General features: G+C 51.0%; 1 protein-coding gene across 1 annotated transcript; it reads left to right on the top strand.

The window, feature by feature from the left end:
* Positions 1-848: 848 nt before the first annotated feature.
* On the top strand, positions 849-15,774 carry LOC132577418 (5-hydroxytryptamine receptor 7-like). The gene is made up of 2 exons (XM_060247198.1): positions 849-1,367; positions 14,956-15,774. Exons 1-2 carry the CDS (start codon positions 859-861, stop codon positions 15,722-15,724), a joined length of 1,278 nt encoding a protein of 425 aa, XP_060103181.1. The 5' UTR covers positions 849-858; the 3' UTR covers positions 15,725-15,774.
* The last annotated feature ends 489 nt before the right edge of the window (positions 15,775-16,263 follow it).

Below are 16,263 nucleotides of genomic sequence, written 5' to 3'. Positions count from 1 at the left end.
TTCCTTTCTCACAATACAAGAACTCATGGGCATTCGATGAAATTGCTGAGCAGACAGGTTAAAACTGATAAAAGGAAGTCCTTCTTCACCCAAAGGGTGATTAACATGTGGAATTCACTGCCACAGGAGGTGGTGGCGGCCACAAGCACGGCCACCTTCAAGAGGGGTTTAGATAAAAATATGGAACACAGGTCCATCAGTGGCTATTAGCCACAGTGTGTGTGTATATATAAAAAAATTTTGGCCACTGTGTGACACAGAGTGTTGGACTGGATGGGCCATTGGCCTGATCTAACATGCCTTCTCTTATCTTCTTATGTTCACATGACCATTTCTGCTTGATCCTTTCAGCTGGAGGTGCCAGGGACAAGACCTTGGGCATATGAGAAAGATGCTCTACCACTGTGCTATAGCTCCCACCCCAGGGCTCTCTTAAAGGAGAGTAGGAAGGAGGAGTAGCAGCAGACAACTTCAACAGGAGGCAGTTTTTAGAAACTGTCATTGGCTCTTCTTCAGCTTTTGCAATTGGTTAATTTATCCCTGCCGGGTTCCGAGGAACGCACTGTGTAGGCACCGTCCACTTTTGCAAAACCAGCCGGGCAGCATCTGAGCTCCATGGGGTCTGCTTTCTATCGGGGAAGGCAGGCTCCAAGGAGCACATACACTGCACGTGGGCAGAAAGGGCCTCTGGTGGTGCCCCTTGGCCAGGTGGCACCCTAGACGGCCACCTATTTGGCCTACTCCCACGCACCGGCCGTGCCCCCGGGCTGCATCTCACCGCTGTTTTTCTTCTTGCAGCCGACCCAAAGGATTGCAATCAGCTCCTGCCGCTTCTCCGCCCGGTGGTTGGTTCAAAGCATGTTCGTCGGGATCGGCCCTCACCGGTTTCTGCAGCAGCATCTTCTCGTCGTGGAGGGCGCGGCGCGAGGGGATCCCACCCGCAAGTCCACCCCGGCCCCCTTCATGACTGAGGGACTCCCCAAGTCGGCTGAACCAGACTCGCTCCCTTCCAATGCCACCAACGCGACGGACTGCGGGGAGAATATCCTGTTGTACGGGGAGACGGAGAAAGTGGTCATCGGGACGGTCCTCTCGGTCATCACCCTGCTGACCATCGCCGGCAACAGCCTGGTCATCATCTCCATCTGCGTCATCAAGAAGCTCCGCCAGCCCTCCAACTACCTGGTGGTCTCCTTGGCGGCCGCTGACCTCTCGGTGGCCTTGGCCGTCATGCCCTTCGTGATCATCACGGACCTCGTGGGAGGGGAGTGGCTCTTTGGGGAGGTCTTCTGCAACGTCTTCATCGCCATGGACGTCATGTGCTGCACCGCCTCCATCATGACGCTCTGCGTCATCAGCGTGGACAGGTAAGGAGGGGCTTGCGTGTTTGGGGAGGAAGGTGTGGCCTTCTCAGTACATCCCGGCCAATCCAAGAGTTTTGGTAGCCTAGGCCGGGGGTGTCAAATATGCGGCCTGAGGGCCAGTTCGGGCTCCATTTGTGGCTTGCAATGCCCAGCCCATTGGTGTCAGTTATCAAAAACTGTCAAATAGTAAGGGTAAAGGCCATTCCAGCAGCCACAAGTGGAGGAGTGGGGAATCAAACCCGATTCTCCCTGATAAGAGTCTGCCCTTTCAAGGACAACCTCTGCGGGAGCTCTGGCTGACCCAAGGCCATTCCAGCAGGTGCAAGTGGAGGAGTGGGGAATCAAACCAGGTTCTCCCAGATAAGAGTCCGTGCACTTCAACCCTACACCAAACTGGCTCACTGAGGTTTTTGCCTTTCACACCACTGACTAGCTGGTCTGCTTTACTGGAGATGCTAGGAATTGGGGGAGGGAAGAAGAAGAAGATGACTGCAGATTTATACCCCGCCCTTCTCTCTAAATCAGACACTCAGAGCAGCTCACAATCTCCTGTATCTTCTCCCCCCACAACAGACCCTGTGAGGTGGGTGGGGCTGGAGAGGGCTCTCATAGCAGCTGCCCTTTCAAGGACAACCTCTGCCAGAGCTACGGCTGACCCAAGGCCATGCTAGCAGGTGCAAGTGGAGGAGTGGGGAATCCAACCCGGTTCTCCCAGGTAAGAGAGCTCTGGCTGACCCAAGGCCATTCCAGCAGCTGCAAGTGGAGGAGTGGGGAATCAAACCCGGTTCTCCCAGATAAGAGAGCTGTGGCTGACCCAAGGCCATTCCAGCAGCTGCAAGTGGAGGAGTGGGGAATCAAACCCGGTTCTCCCAGATCAGAGTCCGCACACTTAACCACTACACCAAACTGGCTCACTGAGGTTTTTGCCTTTCACTCCACCGGCTAGCTGGTCTGCTTAACTGGAGATGCTGGGAATTGGGGGAGGGAAGGTAGCATGGAGGGGGTGGGGGGGAGGAGACAAGATTCTGGACTAGATGGAGCTCTGGTCTGATCCTCTCCCCTTATGTTCTCCTTCAAAACTCTTCTGAATAATCCTGTCAAAGGGAGGGGGACTCATTTTTACAAAGCAAAGTCGAGATTCACATTTGAACAGCTCTTCCAAGTTCATCCCGAATTCCAGAATCGGAATCATTCACGTGATGTAGTCAGAACTGAGGGATGCCAGGCCTCCAGGTGGGGCCTGGGGATCTCCCAGAATTCCAGCTCATCTCCAGACTACAGAGATCAGCTCCCTTGGAGAAAAGGGATGCTTTGAAGGGTGGACTTGGAGGCCTTGTGCCCCACTGAAGCCCCTTCCCTCCTCAAACTCCACCCCCCCCCCCAAATCTCCAGGAGTTTCATAACCTGGAGCTGGCAATCTTAACCACCCCCTCCTCCCCTGCCAGTAACTAGGGTAGGGTTGCCAATTCTGACTCAAGAAATATCTGAGGACTTTGGGGGTGGAGCCAGGAGACTTTGGGGGTGGAGCCAGGAGACTTTGAAGGTGGAGCCAGGAGCAAGGGTGTGACAAACATGATTGAATTCCAAAGGGAGTTCTGGCCATCCCATTTAAAGGGACTACATCAAATTTAAAGGGACCACAAATCAGCCAGTATCATAATGCCCCTGTATAAATCAATGGTGCAGCCTCATTTGGAATACTGTGTACAATTATGGTCACCGCACCTCCAAAAAGATATTATAGCATTGGGGAAAGTGCAGAAAAGGGAAACTAGAATGATTCAAGGGTTGGAACACTTTCCCTATGAAGAAAGGTTAAAACGCTTGGGGCTCTTTAGCTTGGAGAAACATCGACTGCGGGGTGACATGATAGAGGTTTACAAAATGATGCATGGAATAGAGAAGGTAGAGAAAGAATTCCTTTTCTCCCTTTCTCAGAACACAAGAACTCGTGGGCATTCAATGAAATTGCTGAGCATTCGGGATAGAACGGATAAAAGGAAGCCCTTCTTCACCCAAAGGGTGATTAACATGTGGAATTCACTGCCACAGGAGGGGGTGGCGGCTACAAGCATAGCCAGCTTTAAGAGGGGATTGGATAAAAATATGGAGCAGAGGTCCATCAGTGGCACAAGGTATAGATGGAACTCTCTGTCTGGGGCAGTGATGCTCTGTATTCTTGGTGCTTGGGTGGGGGGGCACAGTGGGAGGGCTCCTAGTGTCTTGGCCCCACTGATGGACCTCCTGATGGCACCTGGGTTTTTTTGGCCACTGTGTGACACAGAGTGTGGGACTGGATGGGCCATTGGCCTGATCTAACATGGCTTCTCTTATGTTCTTATGTGACACAGAGTGTTGGACCGGATGGGCCATTGGCCTGATCCAACATGGCTTCTCTTACGTTTTTATGTTCACATGACTTTTAAAGGCCTTCCCTCCATTTGGAAATAATGAAGAATAGAGGTACCTTCTTCTGGGGTTCATAAAATTGGACCCCCGATCCAATCTTTTTGAAACTTGGGGGCTGTTTTGGGAGAAGCATTGATGTTATGCATAAAATATGGTGCCGTTACCTCAAAAAAACCAGCCCTCTTAGAGCCTCAAATTCCCAGAGATCAATTCTCCATTATACCCTATAGGAATCAGTCTCCATAGGAAATAATGGAGTGCCCAGCAGACATTTTGCTCCCCCTCCCCCGCTTTCTGATACCTGTGACGTGGGGGGAGGGCCTCCAAACCAGGGGATCCCCTGCCTTCACCTGGGGATTAGTAAAACAAACAACAAACACCGTGTAATTATATGCTGCAAATAAATGCTTTAAACATTTACTTTCCACACAAACGTCTAATAAGTCCAAAGTCCACAACCATAATTCCAGTGCTTAATCCAACACTGGATACTTGAAGATAAGGTACCAAATTCTGCTGTCCATTACATGGTATCGTTTTCCTCTGCTCTGGTAAGACCTCACCTGGAGTCTTGTGTTCAGTTTTGGGCACCACATTTTAAGAAGGACAAGCTGGAACGAGTCCAGAGGAGGGCGATGAAGGTGGTGAGGGATCTGGAGACCAGGTTCTATGAAGAAAGGTTGAAGAAGCTGTGCATGTTTAGCCTGGAGAGGAGGCGGCTGAGAGGTGATAGGATCACCATCTTCAAGTACTTGAAGGGCTGTCATCTAGAGCAGCGTTTCCCACTTGCAGGGTCGTGACCCGGTACCGGGCCATGGAAGCCTCAATACCGGGTCACAAGAAAAGCCAAAGCTAGCCCCGCCCCCAGCAAAGCATGAGCTCTGCTCTGCTTCCTTTCCAGTCTCTTCCTTTCCAGTACTTCCTTTTATCCGTTTTAACCTGTCTGCTCAGCAATTTCATCGAATGCCCACAAGTTCTTGTATTGTGAGAAAGGGAGAAAAGTACTTCTTTCTCTACTTTCTCCATCCCATGCATTATCTTGTAAACCTCTATCATGTCACCCCGCAGTCGACGTTTCTCCAAGCTAAAGAGTCCCCAATGAAGATCCTGTGAATTTAGGGGGAGGGGTTTGTGAGTTTCCTGCATTGTGCAGGGGGTTGGATTAGATGACCCTAGAGGTCCCTTCCAACTCAGGAGGTGGTGGGCTCTCCTTCCTTGCAGGTTTTTAAACAGAGGCTAGATGGCCATCTGACAGCAATGAAGATCCTGTGAATTTAGGGGGAGGTGTTTGTAAGTTTCCTGCATTGTGCAGGAGGTTGGATTAGATGACCCTGGAGGTCCCTTCCAACTCTATGATTCTATGATTCTATGATCCTTCCTGTTGACAGACGCAGACAGTGCCGATGATTCTCCTTCCTGAGGTAGCAGTCCTCAATCCAGCAGGTAGGGCTACACGAGTCCCAGGTTCGAGTTGTGTTTCGTTGCCACTTCTACTGGCCGCTTATCTTTAGTTCCGGAACCTGTGCTTATGTCACCGCTCACAACTGCTTTCTGAAAGTCTTTCTCGTTTGCACGAATGGTTCTCCTAGATTAGGGGGGACCTGGCAACCAGAATTCAGATGGCACAGCACGCCTCTGTTTCTCCATGGCGAGCACTTCTGCCGTTTTCTACCATCCTCATGGGCTGCGCTCCCTGCTGTCTTTACTCACAAGACGCCGCGGAAGGCGTCGTCATTTCAGTCGTTCTCCAACGTGCCCTGATGTCAGAATGAAGGCTCTTGTGTGTGTGTGTCTCTCTCTCTCTCGGCTTGACTTCGCGAATGAAGGTTTAAGAAGGGTGCAGTAGTCCACGTCTGCTGCAGGCTCGCTGGTGGCTGATAAGACCAATGCGGGACAGGCAGATCCGGCCACAGTGGCTGCAGGAAAAAGTCTGATTTGGGGTTGGTGCTGTAGCAGTGCGATTCTTCCTCAATCTCCTTTTGTCCTCAAGACCAGCTATGCGTGCGTTCTCAAAGGAAGAGACAGCCTGGTGGATGGTGTGCCTCCATGCTTTGCGATCTGAGGCTAGGTCAGACCACTGGTGATGGTTGATGCGACAGGTGCCAAGGGATTTCTTCAAGGAGTCCTTGTACCTCTTCTTTGGTGCCCCTCTATTTCGATGGCCGGTGGAAAGTTCGCCATACAGGGCAATCTTGGGAAGGCGGTGGTTTTCCATCCTAGAAATATGCCCTGCCCAGCGCAGCTGCGTCTTCGACAGCAGTGCTTCGATGCTTGTAACCTCCGCCCTCTTGAGGACTTCAGTGTTGGTCACAAAGTCACTCCAGTGGATGTTGAGGATGGTGCGAGGGCAGCGCTGATGGAAGCGCTCAAGGAGTCGCAGGTGATGACAGTATAAAACCCACGATTCGGAGCCGTAGATGAGGGTTGTCGTAGAACGGTGTTTATTTCCTCCCCACAAACGGGGATTCTAAATCGCCTTTTAGCCCCACTTTAGGATCCAGAAGTGTAGGGGAGGAAACGAGGTCCGGTCTGCCCAGTTGTCTGAATTTAGACAAGTCAGCAAATTAGAACTCGATTCCTGGTGTGTGTGTGTGTTTCTGTTGCAGATCAGGACGCTGACACACTTCATCCACAAGAGGAGGAAGAAGAGAAGAGCGGGGGCGCAATAACAAGCTCTGTTCTGCCCGTCACAAATAAATGGAGATTTGTTGTGACATTTAAATGCATTCTTCAAAGAATTCAAGGGGAATCTTATATCTAATTTTGAACCTGGCCTCTCTGCAGATAGAAGAACTCCGGGAATAAGGCCCAATATAGACAGGAGATGGGGGTTTTTTTTTGGCAGACTGGGGGTCACACACCCACAATTCTCGTTAGAAAGGGGTAACTTCTCTCAAATGAGGGGGCTTGCGAAGAAGAAATGGAGAGGAGGAGGGGGAGGAGGAGAAGAAGAAGAGGGGGAGGAGGAGGTCAGTTCTGGTTAAAGGTAAAGGCAGTCTCCTGTGCAAGCACCAATCGTTTTCGACTCTGGGGTGACGTTGCTTTCACAACGTTTTCCCGGCAGACTTTTGACGGGGTGGTTTGCCATTGCCTTCCCCAGTCATCTACACTTTCCCCGCAGCAAGCTGGGGACTCCTTTGCCCGACCTCGGAAGGATGGAAGGCTGAGTCAACCTGGGGCCGGCAACCTGAACCAGCTGCCGCTGGGATCGAACTCAGGTCATGGGCAGAGGGCTCCGACTGCAGTACTGCAGCTTTACCACCGCACCACGGGGCTCTACTGGTTACTGCTCCTCAAAAAAAGATATGATAACATTGGAAAAGGTGCAAAAAAGGGGGGGGGGGCTATTCAAATGATTTAGGGCAGGGGTGTCAAACTCATTTGTTCTGAGGGCCGGATCTGACATAAATGAGACCTTGTTGGGCCGGGCCATGTCGGGCTGGGCCATGTGTGAACCTATTTCAGATTAGGTAGCAGAGATATAAACTTTACAAAGGATGCAAACACAATTAAAGGGGGGTTTACACTTAAAATAAAACACGCTTAAAACATCTCCCCAAAATTCCCTCCACATTTCAGAAAGACTGGACCAGGGGGTCCAATCCTATGAGCCCCCCAAGAAAGTGCCCCTCTCCTTCATGATTTCCAGTGGAGGAAAGGCCTTTAAAAGGTGTGCAGTCCCTTTAAATATGATGGCCAGAACTCCCTTTGGAGTTCAATCGTGCTTGTCACACCCTTGCTCCTGGCTCCACCCCCCAAGTCTCCTGGCTCCACCCCCAAAGTCCCCAGATATTTCTTGAGTTGGACCTGGCAACCTCTCAATGATTGTGTTTCAGGCATAACCCATCTGACCCGCCCAGTTCTGTCCACCCCAGGCTCTTCGTGACTCAGGTGGATTTTTGAAGATCACAATTATCCACTGTGTGTGTGTGCTTTTTTTTGTTTTTTTTAAAAAACCCATCCTCATTTCACTACTCTGGCTGGGTGCAGAACACGAGGCTTATTAAAAGCAAGGGGGAAGGAAGCGATTATGTCCTCAATTGCTATAACCTGGTAAAAGCTCCTGAGCTTGGGAAACGGTTGATCTGATTCCGCGGGTTCATTTCCGATGTGAACGGTTGAAGGAGGCACAAACTCGCACGGAGCGTTTGAGGTCGACAAGAGGGCAGTGGGATGTTAGCGTGCGCCACGCAACCGTGCCTCTCCTTGAGTCTCTCTGTAGAAATACGGCAGCCTCGCTTAGAACCCTGGATTGCCTCCCAAGCAGAGTTCAGTAGAACAAAGCAGGAGTCAAGTCGCACCTTTAAGACCAACAAAGTTTTGTTCAGAACGTAAGCTTTCGTGTGCTGGCGCGCTTCTTCAGACGAGGAATGAGGTGCAGTGAGCAGAGCCAACGTATAGCTGGCGGGGTTTAGAATGCAAAGCAGTACAAAGTGAAAACCCAATAGCGGAATAGTAAAATTAACACATTCAGAAAACCTTTGATCCGGGTTGCATTACTAATGACTGTTCTTCAGAAATGCCGTAGGCTTTATGACATTATTATTACTCACAATCCTGAAGCAAAACTGTATATAGTTACTTCTTTGCGAACATACACACAGCGGCTCTGTGAGCTATACAGACTTTCGTACAGACATGTAAATGCAAGAGGTTTACAAGATAATGCATGGGATGGAGAAAGTAGAGAAAGAAGTACTTTTCTCCCTTCCTCACAATACAAGAACTCGTGGGCATTCGATGAAATTGCTGAGCAGCCGGGTTAAAACGGATAAAAGGAAGTACTTCTTCACCCAAAGGGTGATTAACATGTGGCATTCACTGCCACAGGAGGTGGTGGCGGCCACAAGCATAGCCACCTTCAAGAGGGGTTTAGATTAAAATATGGAGCAGAAGTCCATCAGTGGCTATTAGCCACAGTGTGTGTGTATGTATAAATTTTTTTGCCACTGTGTGACACAGAGTGTTGGACTGGATGGGCCATTGGCCTGATCCAACATGGCTTCTCTTATGTTCTTATGCAAGGTCCACTGACACGAGAGTAGTAATTTGCACACAATTAATTACAACGGTGCCAGAGTTTCTCATCCAGAAAATGCAAAATGTAACACGTTTCTGGCAAAAATACAAGCGTTTCGATGGCGAGTCTCTTCGTCCGACAAAAGTTAAGTTCTCTGGAACCATGGCGCAATTCGATCCATTATGTGCGTATGTCAGTTCTCACAAGGCGACAGTTCTCTTGGTGTGCATGTCAATTCTCACAAGGCAACTCTGGCTCCAGGTTTAATCTTTACCATACCGTAGCTAGCCAGCCGCACAAAGAGACGACCCGCGGGTTGTCGTGCAAATGAACTTGGGGAGGAGCTGGGCCTCAGTGGTAGAGAAACCTGCTTGGCATACAGAAGGTCCCAGGTTCGATTCCTGGCATCTCCAGTTACGAAGGATCACGTAGGAGGTGATGGGATGGGAAAGACCTGCACCTGAGACTGTGCAGAGATCTGCTGCCAGTCTGAGTAGACAGCAGGGCTCACTTCGTAGCAGGGGCTCCTTTGCATATTAGGCTGCACCCCCCGATGTAACCAATCCTCCAAGAGCGTACAAGGCTCTTTTTTGTAAGCTGTCAGAGGATTGGCTACATCGGGGTGTGTGTGGCCTAATATGCAAAGGAGCTCCTGCTAGAATTCCGCCCCTGCATCTGGGGCCATGACGTTTCCCTCCTTTTCACTCCCCTCCCCCAGAGGTTCCATGGCCTCTCATTGGCTGATGTTGCTTAGAATCTGCAGGGATTGGCTGGGACATCTGGCGGGTGGAACTAGGAACATCCAGCAAGAGCTCCTTTGCATATTAGGCCGCACCCCCTGATGTAGCCAATCCTCCAAGAGCTTACAGGGCTGCTTTGCATAATAGGCCACACACCCCTGATGTAGCCAATCCTCCAAGAGCTTACAGGGCTCCTTTGCATATTAGGCCACACACCCCTGATGTAGCCAATCCTCCAAGAGCTTACAGGGCTCTTTGTACAGGGCCTGCTGTAAGCTCTTGGAGGAATGGCTACAGCAGGGGGGTGCGGCCTAATATGCAAAGGAGCTCCTGCTATATAGTGAGCCCTGGTAGACAGTACTGACTTTGATGGCGCAAGAGGCTAATTCAGCGTAAGGCACCTTCATGTGTGTTCGTGTGTGCCACTTCTTGGACCTGCGGTGCGCAACTGATGGCCCAGAGGGGGGGACATCTGGTTTATGGGAGTTTTTCGCCTTCAGATTGCTGGGAGCTTCGAACCGGCCAGATGGCAGCATCAACAGATGCTCCTGGAACGTGGCTCAGCGGCTGGAGGACGAGGCGGCTTGAAGAACTGTCAAGAGCAGCAGAACGGGAGAGGAGGCTTCAGAATCAGGGGAGTCTCTGGATCCCTTTTCCAGAGTTCCAAGCAGGGCTTTTTTTTGTAGCAGGAGCTCCTTTGCATATTAAGCCACACACCCCTGAGGGAGCCAATCCTCCTGGGAGCTTCCAGTAGGCCCTGTACGAAGAGCCCTGTAAGCTCCAGGAGGATTGGCTACATCAGAGGAGAGTGGCCTGATATGCAAAGGAGCTCCTGCTCCCAAAAAAGCCCTGGATCCAAGTATTGGGGTATTTGCCCGGTCATAGAAGCATGAGGCTAAGGGCAGTTTCCATGTGTATACCGTAGCCAGGAGATCTTACGACTGTATGGCAGCCAGAAGTTCTAGGTCATGGGTGGCCAAACTTGCTTAATGTAAAAGCCACGTAGAATAAATGTCAGATATTTGAGGGAGGGAGGGAGGGAGGGAGGAAGGAAGGAAGGAAGGAAGGAAGGAAGGAAGGAAGGAAGGAAGGGAGGGAGGGAGGGAGGAAGGAAGGAAGGAAGGAAGGAAGGAAGGAAGGAAGGAAGGAAGGAAGGAAGGAAGGAAGGAAGGAAGGAAGGAAGGAAGGAAGGAAGGAAGGAGGAAGGAAGGGAGGGAGGGAGGGAGGGAGGAAGGGAAGAAGGAAGGAAAGAAGGAAGGAAGGGAGGAAGGAAGGGAGGAAGGAAGGAAGGGAGGGAGGGAGGGAGGGAGGGAGGAAAGAAGGAAGGGAGGAAGGAAAGAAAGAAAGAAGGAAGGGAGGGAGGGAGGAAAGGGAGGGAGGAAAGAAGGAAGGGAGGGAGGGAGGAAGGGAGGGAGGAAAGAAAGAAGGGAGGGAGGGGAGGGAGGAAAGAAGGGAGGGAGGAAGGGAGGAAGGAAGGAAGGGAGGGAGGGAGGAAAGAAGGGAGGGAGGGAGGGAGGAAGGAAGGAAGGAAGGAAGGAAAGGAGGAAGGGAGGGAGGGAGGAAGGAAGGAAAGAAGGGAGGAAGGAAGGAAGGAAGGAAGGAAGGAAGGAAGGAAGGAAGGAAGGAAGGAAGGAAGGAAGGAAGGAAGGAAGGCTCTAATCTGGAGAACTGGGTTTGATTCTCCACTCCTCCACCTGAAGCTTGCTGGGTGACCTTGGGCCAGTCCCAGTTTTCTCAAAACTCTCTCAGCCCCATCTACCTCACAGGGTTTCTGTTGTCGGTAGAGGAAGGGAAGGCCACTTAGCGACTCCTTTGAATAGGGAAGAGCAGGGTATAAATATGAACTCTTCTTCTTCTATGACTATTTTTACATTTGTTCATTTCATGGGGAAGGGCCATGGCTCCGTGGTAGAGCATCTGTTCAGCATGAAGAAAGTCCCAGGTTCAATCCCAGGTGCAGTGGTTCAATGCATGGACTCTTATCTGGGAGAACCGGGTTTGACTCCCCACTCCTCCACAGGCACCTGCTGATGTGACCTTGAGTCTGTCACAAGTTCTCGCAGAGCTGTTCCTCTCAAGAGCAGTTTCTGTCAGAGCTCTCTCAGCTCCAGCTCCCTCATAGGGTGTCTGTTGTGGGGAGAGGGAGATTGTAAGCCACTCTGAGTGAAGGGCGGAGTATAAATCTAATCTGGAAGAACCGGGTTTGATTCCCTACTCTTCCGCATGAAGCCAGTTTGATGACCTTGAGAAAGTCACAGTTATCTCAGAACTCTCTCAGCTCCACCTCTTTCACAGGGGTGTCTGTTGTGGGGAAGGAAAGGGAAAGGAGATTGGAAGCCTCTTTGACTCAGTTTGGTGTAGTGGTTAAGTGAGTGGACTCTTATCTGGGAGAACCAAGTTTGATTCCCCACTCTTCCACTTGCAGCTGCTGGAATGGCCTTGGGTTAGCCATGCTCTGGCAGAGGTTGTCCTTGAAAGGGCAACTGCTGTGGGAGCCCTCTCAGCCCCACCCACCTCACAGGGTGTCTGTTGTGGGGGGAGAAGACATGGGAGATTGTAAGCCGCTCTGAGTCTCTGATTCAGAGAGAAGGGCGGGGTATAAAATCTGCAATTATTCTTCTTCTTCTTCTTCTTCTTCTTCTTCTTCTTCTTCTTCTTCTTCTCCTTCAGGTAGTGAAGGGTGGGGTATAAATCCAATCTCCTCCTTTTCTTCTCCTCCTCCTCCTCCTCCTCCTCCTTCTTCTTCTTCCCTGGCATCTCCAGTTAAAAGGATGAAGTAGAAGGGTGATGTGACAGACCTCAGTCTGAGGCCCTGGAGAGCAGCTGCCAGCCTGAGCAGATAATACTGACCTTGATAGACCAAGGGTCCGATTCAGTAGCTTTTGTTGTTCAGTCGCACAGTCGAGTCTGACTCTTTGCGACCCCACGGACCAAGTCACGCCAGGCCCTCCTGTCTTCCTCCATCCTCCATAGTCTACTCAAATTCGTCCTCCATAGTCTACTCAAATTCATCTTAGTTACATCAGTAACGCTGTCCAGACGTCTCCTCTTTTGCCGTCCCCTTCTTCTTTTGCCTTCTGTCTTTCCCAGCATCGGGGTCTTCTCCAGAGAGTGCTCCCTTCTTATTGGGTGGCCAAAGTATTTGGGCTTCAGCTTCAGCATCTGACCTTCCAGGGAACAGTCTGGGTTGATTTCCCTCAGGACTGACTGATTGGATCTTCTTGCAGTCCAAGGGACTCTCGAGAGTCTTCTCCAGCACCACAGCTCAAAAGCAGCTATTCTTCTGCTCTCGGCCTTCCTTATAGTCCAGCTCTCACAGCCATACATCAGTAGCAAGCACCTTCATATGTGTTTGTTCTAAAGTCACAGGTCCATTTTCTCAAAGAGAAGTTTTCAGTGCTCTAGGCAAGATGTATAAGGGATGGACCAGGTGTGTGTAACTTCATGATGCTCGGAGAATGAATCTGTCTTGTGGCCGTAATCCATCCCTTGTGAGTCATGTCAATGACGCTTGGGGTTTCGTTCCTTTGGAAGGATTTGAAGTCACGACTAACCGTCGGTGGATCGTCACCACGGTTTCCCAGTAAACCACTTACACCAATTAAGAACATTGCTGGTAAAAATAGCAAAGGCATCTGTTTTCAGTAGCTTTTTTGCACTTGGCAAATGTACAGCTGCCTTTTTTTATTTTCGAATGAGGCGTTACATTTGGAGCTGCATCCCTCGAGCTAAATCCAGACTCTGCCAAAAAAAATTGAAGAAATAAACAGTAAGAAGCGGTACTTTTAATTTCCGAAAGTCCTTTCCAGCCTACTTTACATTTGCCTACGTGACTGCTTTTTTTAAAAAAAAAATTAAAATAAAACATGCTTAAAAGATTAGCGCTCTTGCAATATTTTGTTCCTTTAACAGTTCCTGATAACTGACACCTCTTGTTCTGAATCATTGCACCAGAAACTGGAGACAGTGTCTGTGCTGTAGCAATCTTGAGTATGCTGTTCAGGTGTTGTTTAGGGGCTTAAGTTGCAAACCTACTTTTGATTTGCTCGTGGGCCTGATAGGACCCCTCCATGTTTGACATCCCTGCTATAGGCATTAGTGGTGCTTGATGGCTCTGCAAGTACCTGATGGGAAATGCTACCAGGTTGTGTGAATAGTGTTAACTGTTGCTTAATTAAAGTAAATGAGTGAAAGGAAGTGAGGCTGGATGTTGAGATCAGTTCAGTGTGAGGCGACAGGTTCTTGGGAGACCCATTGTTCCTAAATTACACGTCTCCCTGGGGTGTGCAGAGGGTCGTTAGCTAGCCAGCTGCTCTTTCTCATAATTCTAGGCTTTGTTCAGGCTTGTCTCTGGCTGGCATCCATTTTGTATCATTTTGGGGTCAGGCAGTGCATTGTATTTATATTTGGGATGATATTTTAGTAGGGTTGCCTGGTGCTTGGGAGGAGCAACCGTGTGAGGACTTCTGGTGTCTTGGCCCCACTGATGGACCTCCTGATGGCACCTGGGTTTTTTGGCCACTGTGTGTACAGAGTGTTGGACTGGATGGGCCATTGGCCTGATCCAACATGGCTTCTCTTATGTCTGGAGCAGTGGTGCTCTGTCTTCTTGGTGCTTGGAGGGGCAGCAGTGGGAGGGCTTCTAGTGTCCTTGTCCCACTGGTGGACCTCCTGATGGCACCTGGGTTTTTGGCTGTTGTGTGTACAGAGTGTTGGACTGGATGGCCATTGGCCTGATCCAACATGGTTTCTCTTACGTTCTTATGTCTGGGGCAGAGGTGCTCTGTATTCTTGGTGCTTGAGAGGGCAACAATGGGAGAGCTTCTAGTGTCCTGGCCCCACTGATGGACCTCCTGATGGTACCTGGGGTTTTTTGACCACTGTGTGACACGGATTGGATGGTCCATTGGCCTGATCCAACATGGGTTCTCTTACGTTCTTATGTCTGGGACAGTGGTGCTCTGTTTTCTTGGTGCTTGGGGGGGGCAACAGTGGGAGGGCTTTTAGTGTTCTGGCCCAACGGGCGGCACCTGGGGTTTTTGGTCGCTGTGTGACAGAATGTTGGACTGGATGGGCCACTGGCCTGATCCAACATGGCTTCTGTTATGTTCTTAAGAGCAGAGGTCCATAAGTGGCTCTTAGCCACAAGGTATAGATGGAATTCTCTGTCTGGGGCATGTGATGCTCTGTATTCTTGGTGCTTGCAGTGGGGGGGGGGGCACAGTGGGAGGGCTTCTTGTGTCCTGGCCCTACTGGTGGACCTCCTGATGGCACCTGGTGTTTTTTGGCCACTGTGTGACACAGAGTGTTGGACTGGATGGGCCATTGGCCTGATCCAAGATGGCTGCACTTATGTTCTTATATCATAAGCCAGGAAATAAACGCTGAGCCAGCCTCCTGACTCCGGATCCTTGTTTTCCAGGTACCTAGGAATAACCCGTCCTTTGACATACCCCATAAGACAAGATGGGAAGCTGATGGCCAAGATGGTGGTGGTCGTCTGGCTCCTCTCTGCCTCCATCACACTCCCTCCTCTATTTGGCTGGGCTAAGAACACCGTGGAGAGGGTCTGCCTCATCAGCCTAGACTTTGGCTACACCATCTATTCCACCGGTGTGGCCTTCTACATCCCCATGACGGTCATGCTGGCAATGTACCACCGGATCTACAAGGCGGCCAAGGCCAGCGCGGAGAAGCATCGCTTCATGGACCTCTCCAGGCCCCACGACCAAGACGGGGCCTACTGCGTGGAGATCGGCCTCCGCAGGCAGCAGGCCACCCGGCGGGACAAAGCGTCAGAGGAGTGCGTCACCCTGTCCAAGCTGCTCCGCCAGGACCACAAGAACATCTCCATCTTCAAGAAGGAGCAGAAGGCGGCCAGGACCCTGGGGATCATCGTCGGGGCCTTCACCTTCTGCTGGCTCCCCTTCTTCCTGATGTCCACGGCCAGGCCTTTCGTCTGTGGTGGTCGGTGCAGCTGCATCCCTCTGCGGCTAGAGAGGACCCTCCTCTGGCTGGGCTACACCAACTCCCTCGTCAACCCATTGATCTACGCGCTCTTCAACCGGGATCTGAGGACGGCTTTTGGGAGCCTGCTGCGGTGCAGCTACCGCAACATCAACAGGAGGCTGTCTGCTGCCAGCATGCACGAGGCCTTGAAAGCCACAGAGAGGCACGAGTGCATCCTTTAAGACTCCGGACCACTCGGGCTTTGCCTTTTGAGGGTCTCGAAACTGGCCGTGTGATCACTTCCTGTGGGTAGGGTTGCCAAATCCGAATCGAGAAATATCTGGGGACTGTGGGGGTGGAGCCAGGATACTTTGGGGGTGGTGCCAGGAAACTTTAGGGGTGGAGCCAGGAGACTTTGGGGGTGGAGCCAGGAGACTTTGGGGTGGAGCCAGGAGACTTGGGGAGTGGAGCAAGGAAACTTTAGGGGTGGAGCCAGGAGACTTTAGGGGTGGAGCCAGAAGACTTTGGGGTGGAGCCAGGAAACTTTAGAGGTGGAGCCAGGAGACTTTAGGAGTGGAGCCAGAAGACTTTAGGGGTGGAGCCAGAAGACTTTGGGGTGGAGCAAGGAAACTTTAGGGGTGGAGCCAGAAGACTTTAGGGGTGGAGCCAGGAGACTTTGGGGTGGAGCCAGGAGACTTTGGGGTGGAGCCAGGAAACTGTAGGGGTGGAGCCAGAAGACTTTAGGGGTGGAGACAGGAGACTTTGGGTTGGAGCCAGGAAA

This window comes from Heteronotia binoei, chromosome 9, assembly GCF_032191835.1.
Source record: "Heteronotia binoei isolate CCM8104 ecotype False Entrance Well chromosome 9, APGP_CSIRO_Hbin_v1, whole genome shotgun sequence".
Lineage (NCBI taxonomy): Eukaryota > Metazoa > Chordata > Lepidosauria > Squamata > Gekkonidae > Heteronotia > Heteronotia binoei.
Note: the sequence above shows the minus strand (reverse complement) of the source record. Positions and strands in the feature narration are given on the sequence as shown.

Coding starts and splice junctions, on each gene's coding strand:
- LOC132577418 (XM_060247198.1), top strand. CDS start 859: ATGTTCGTCGGGATCGGCCCTCACCGGTTTCTGCAGCAGCATCTTCTC. Junction 1,368..14,955: donor TGCGTCATCAGCGTGGACAG/GTAAGGAGGGGC, acceptor CTTGTTTTCCAG/GTACCTAGGAATAACCCGTC.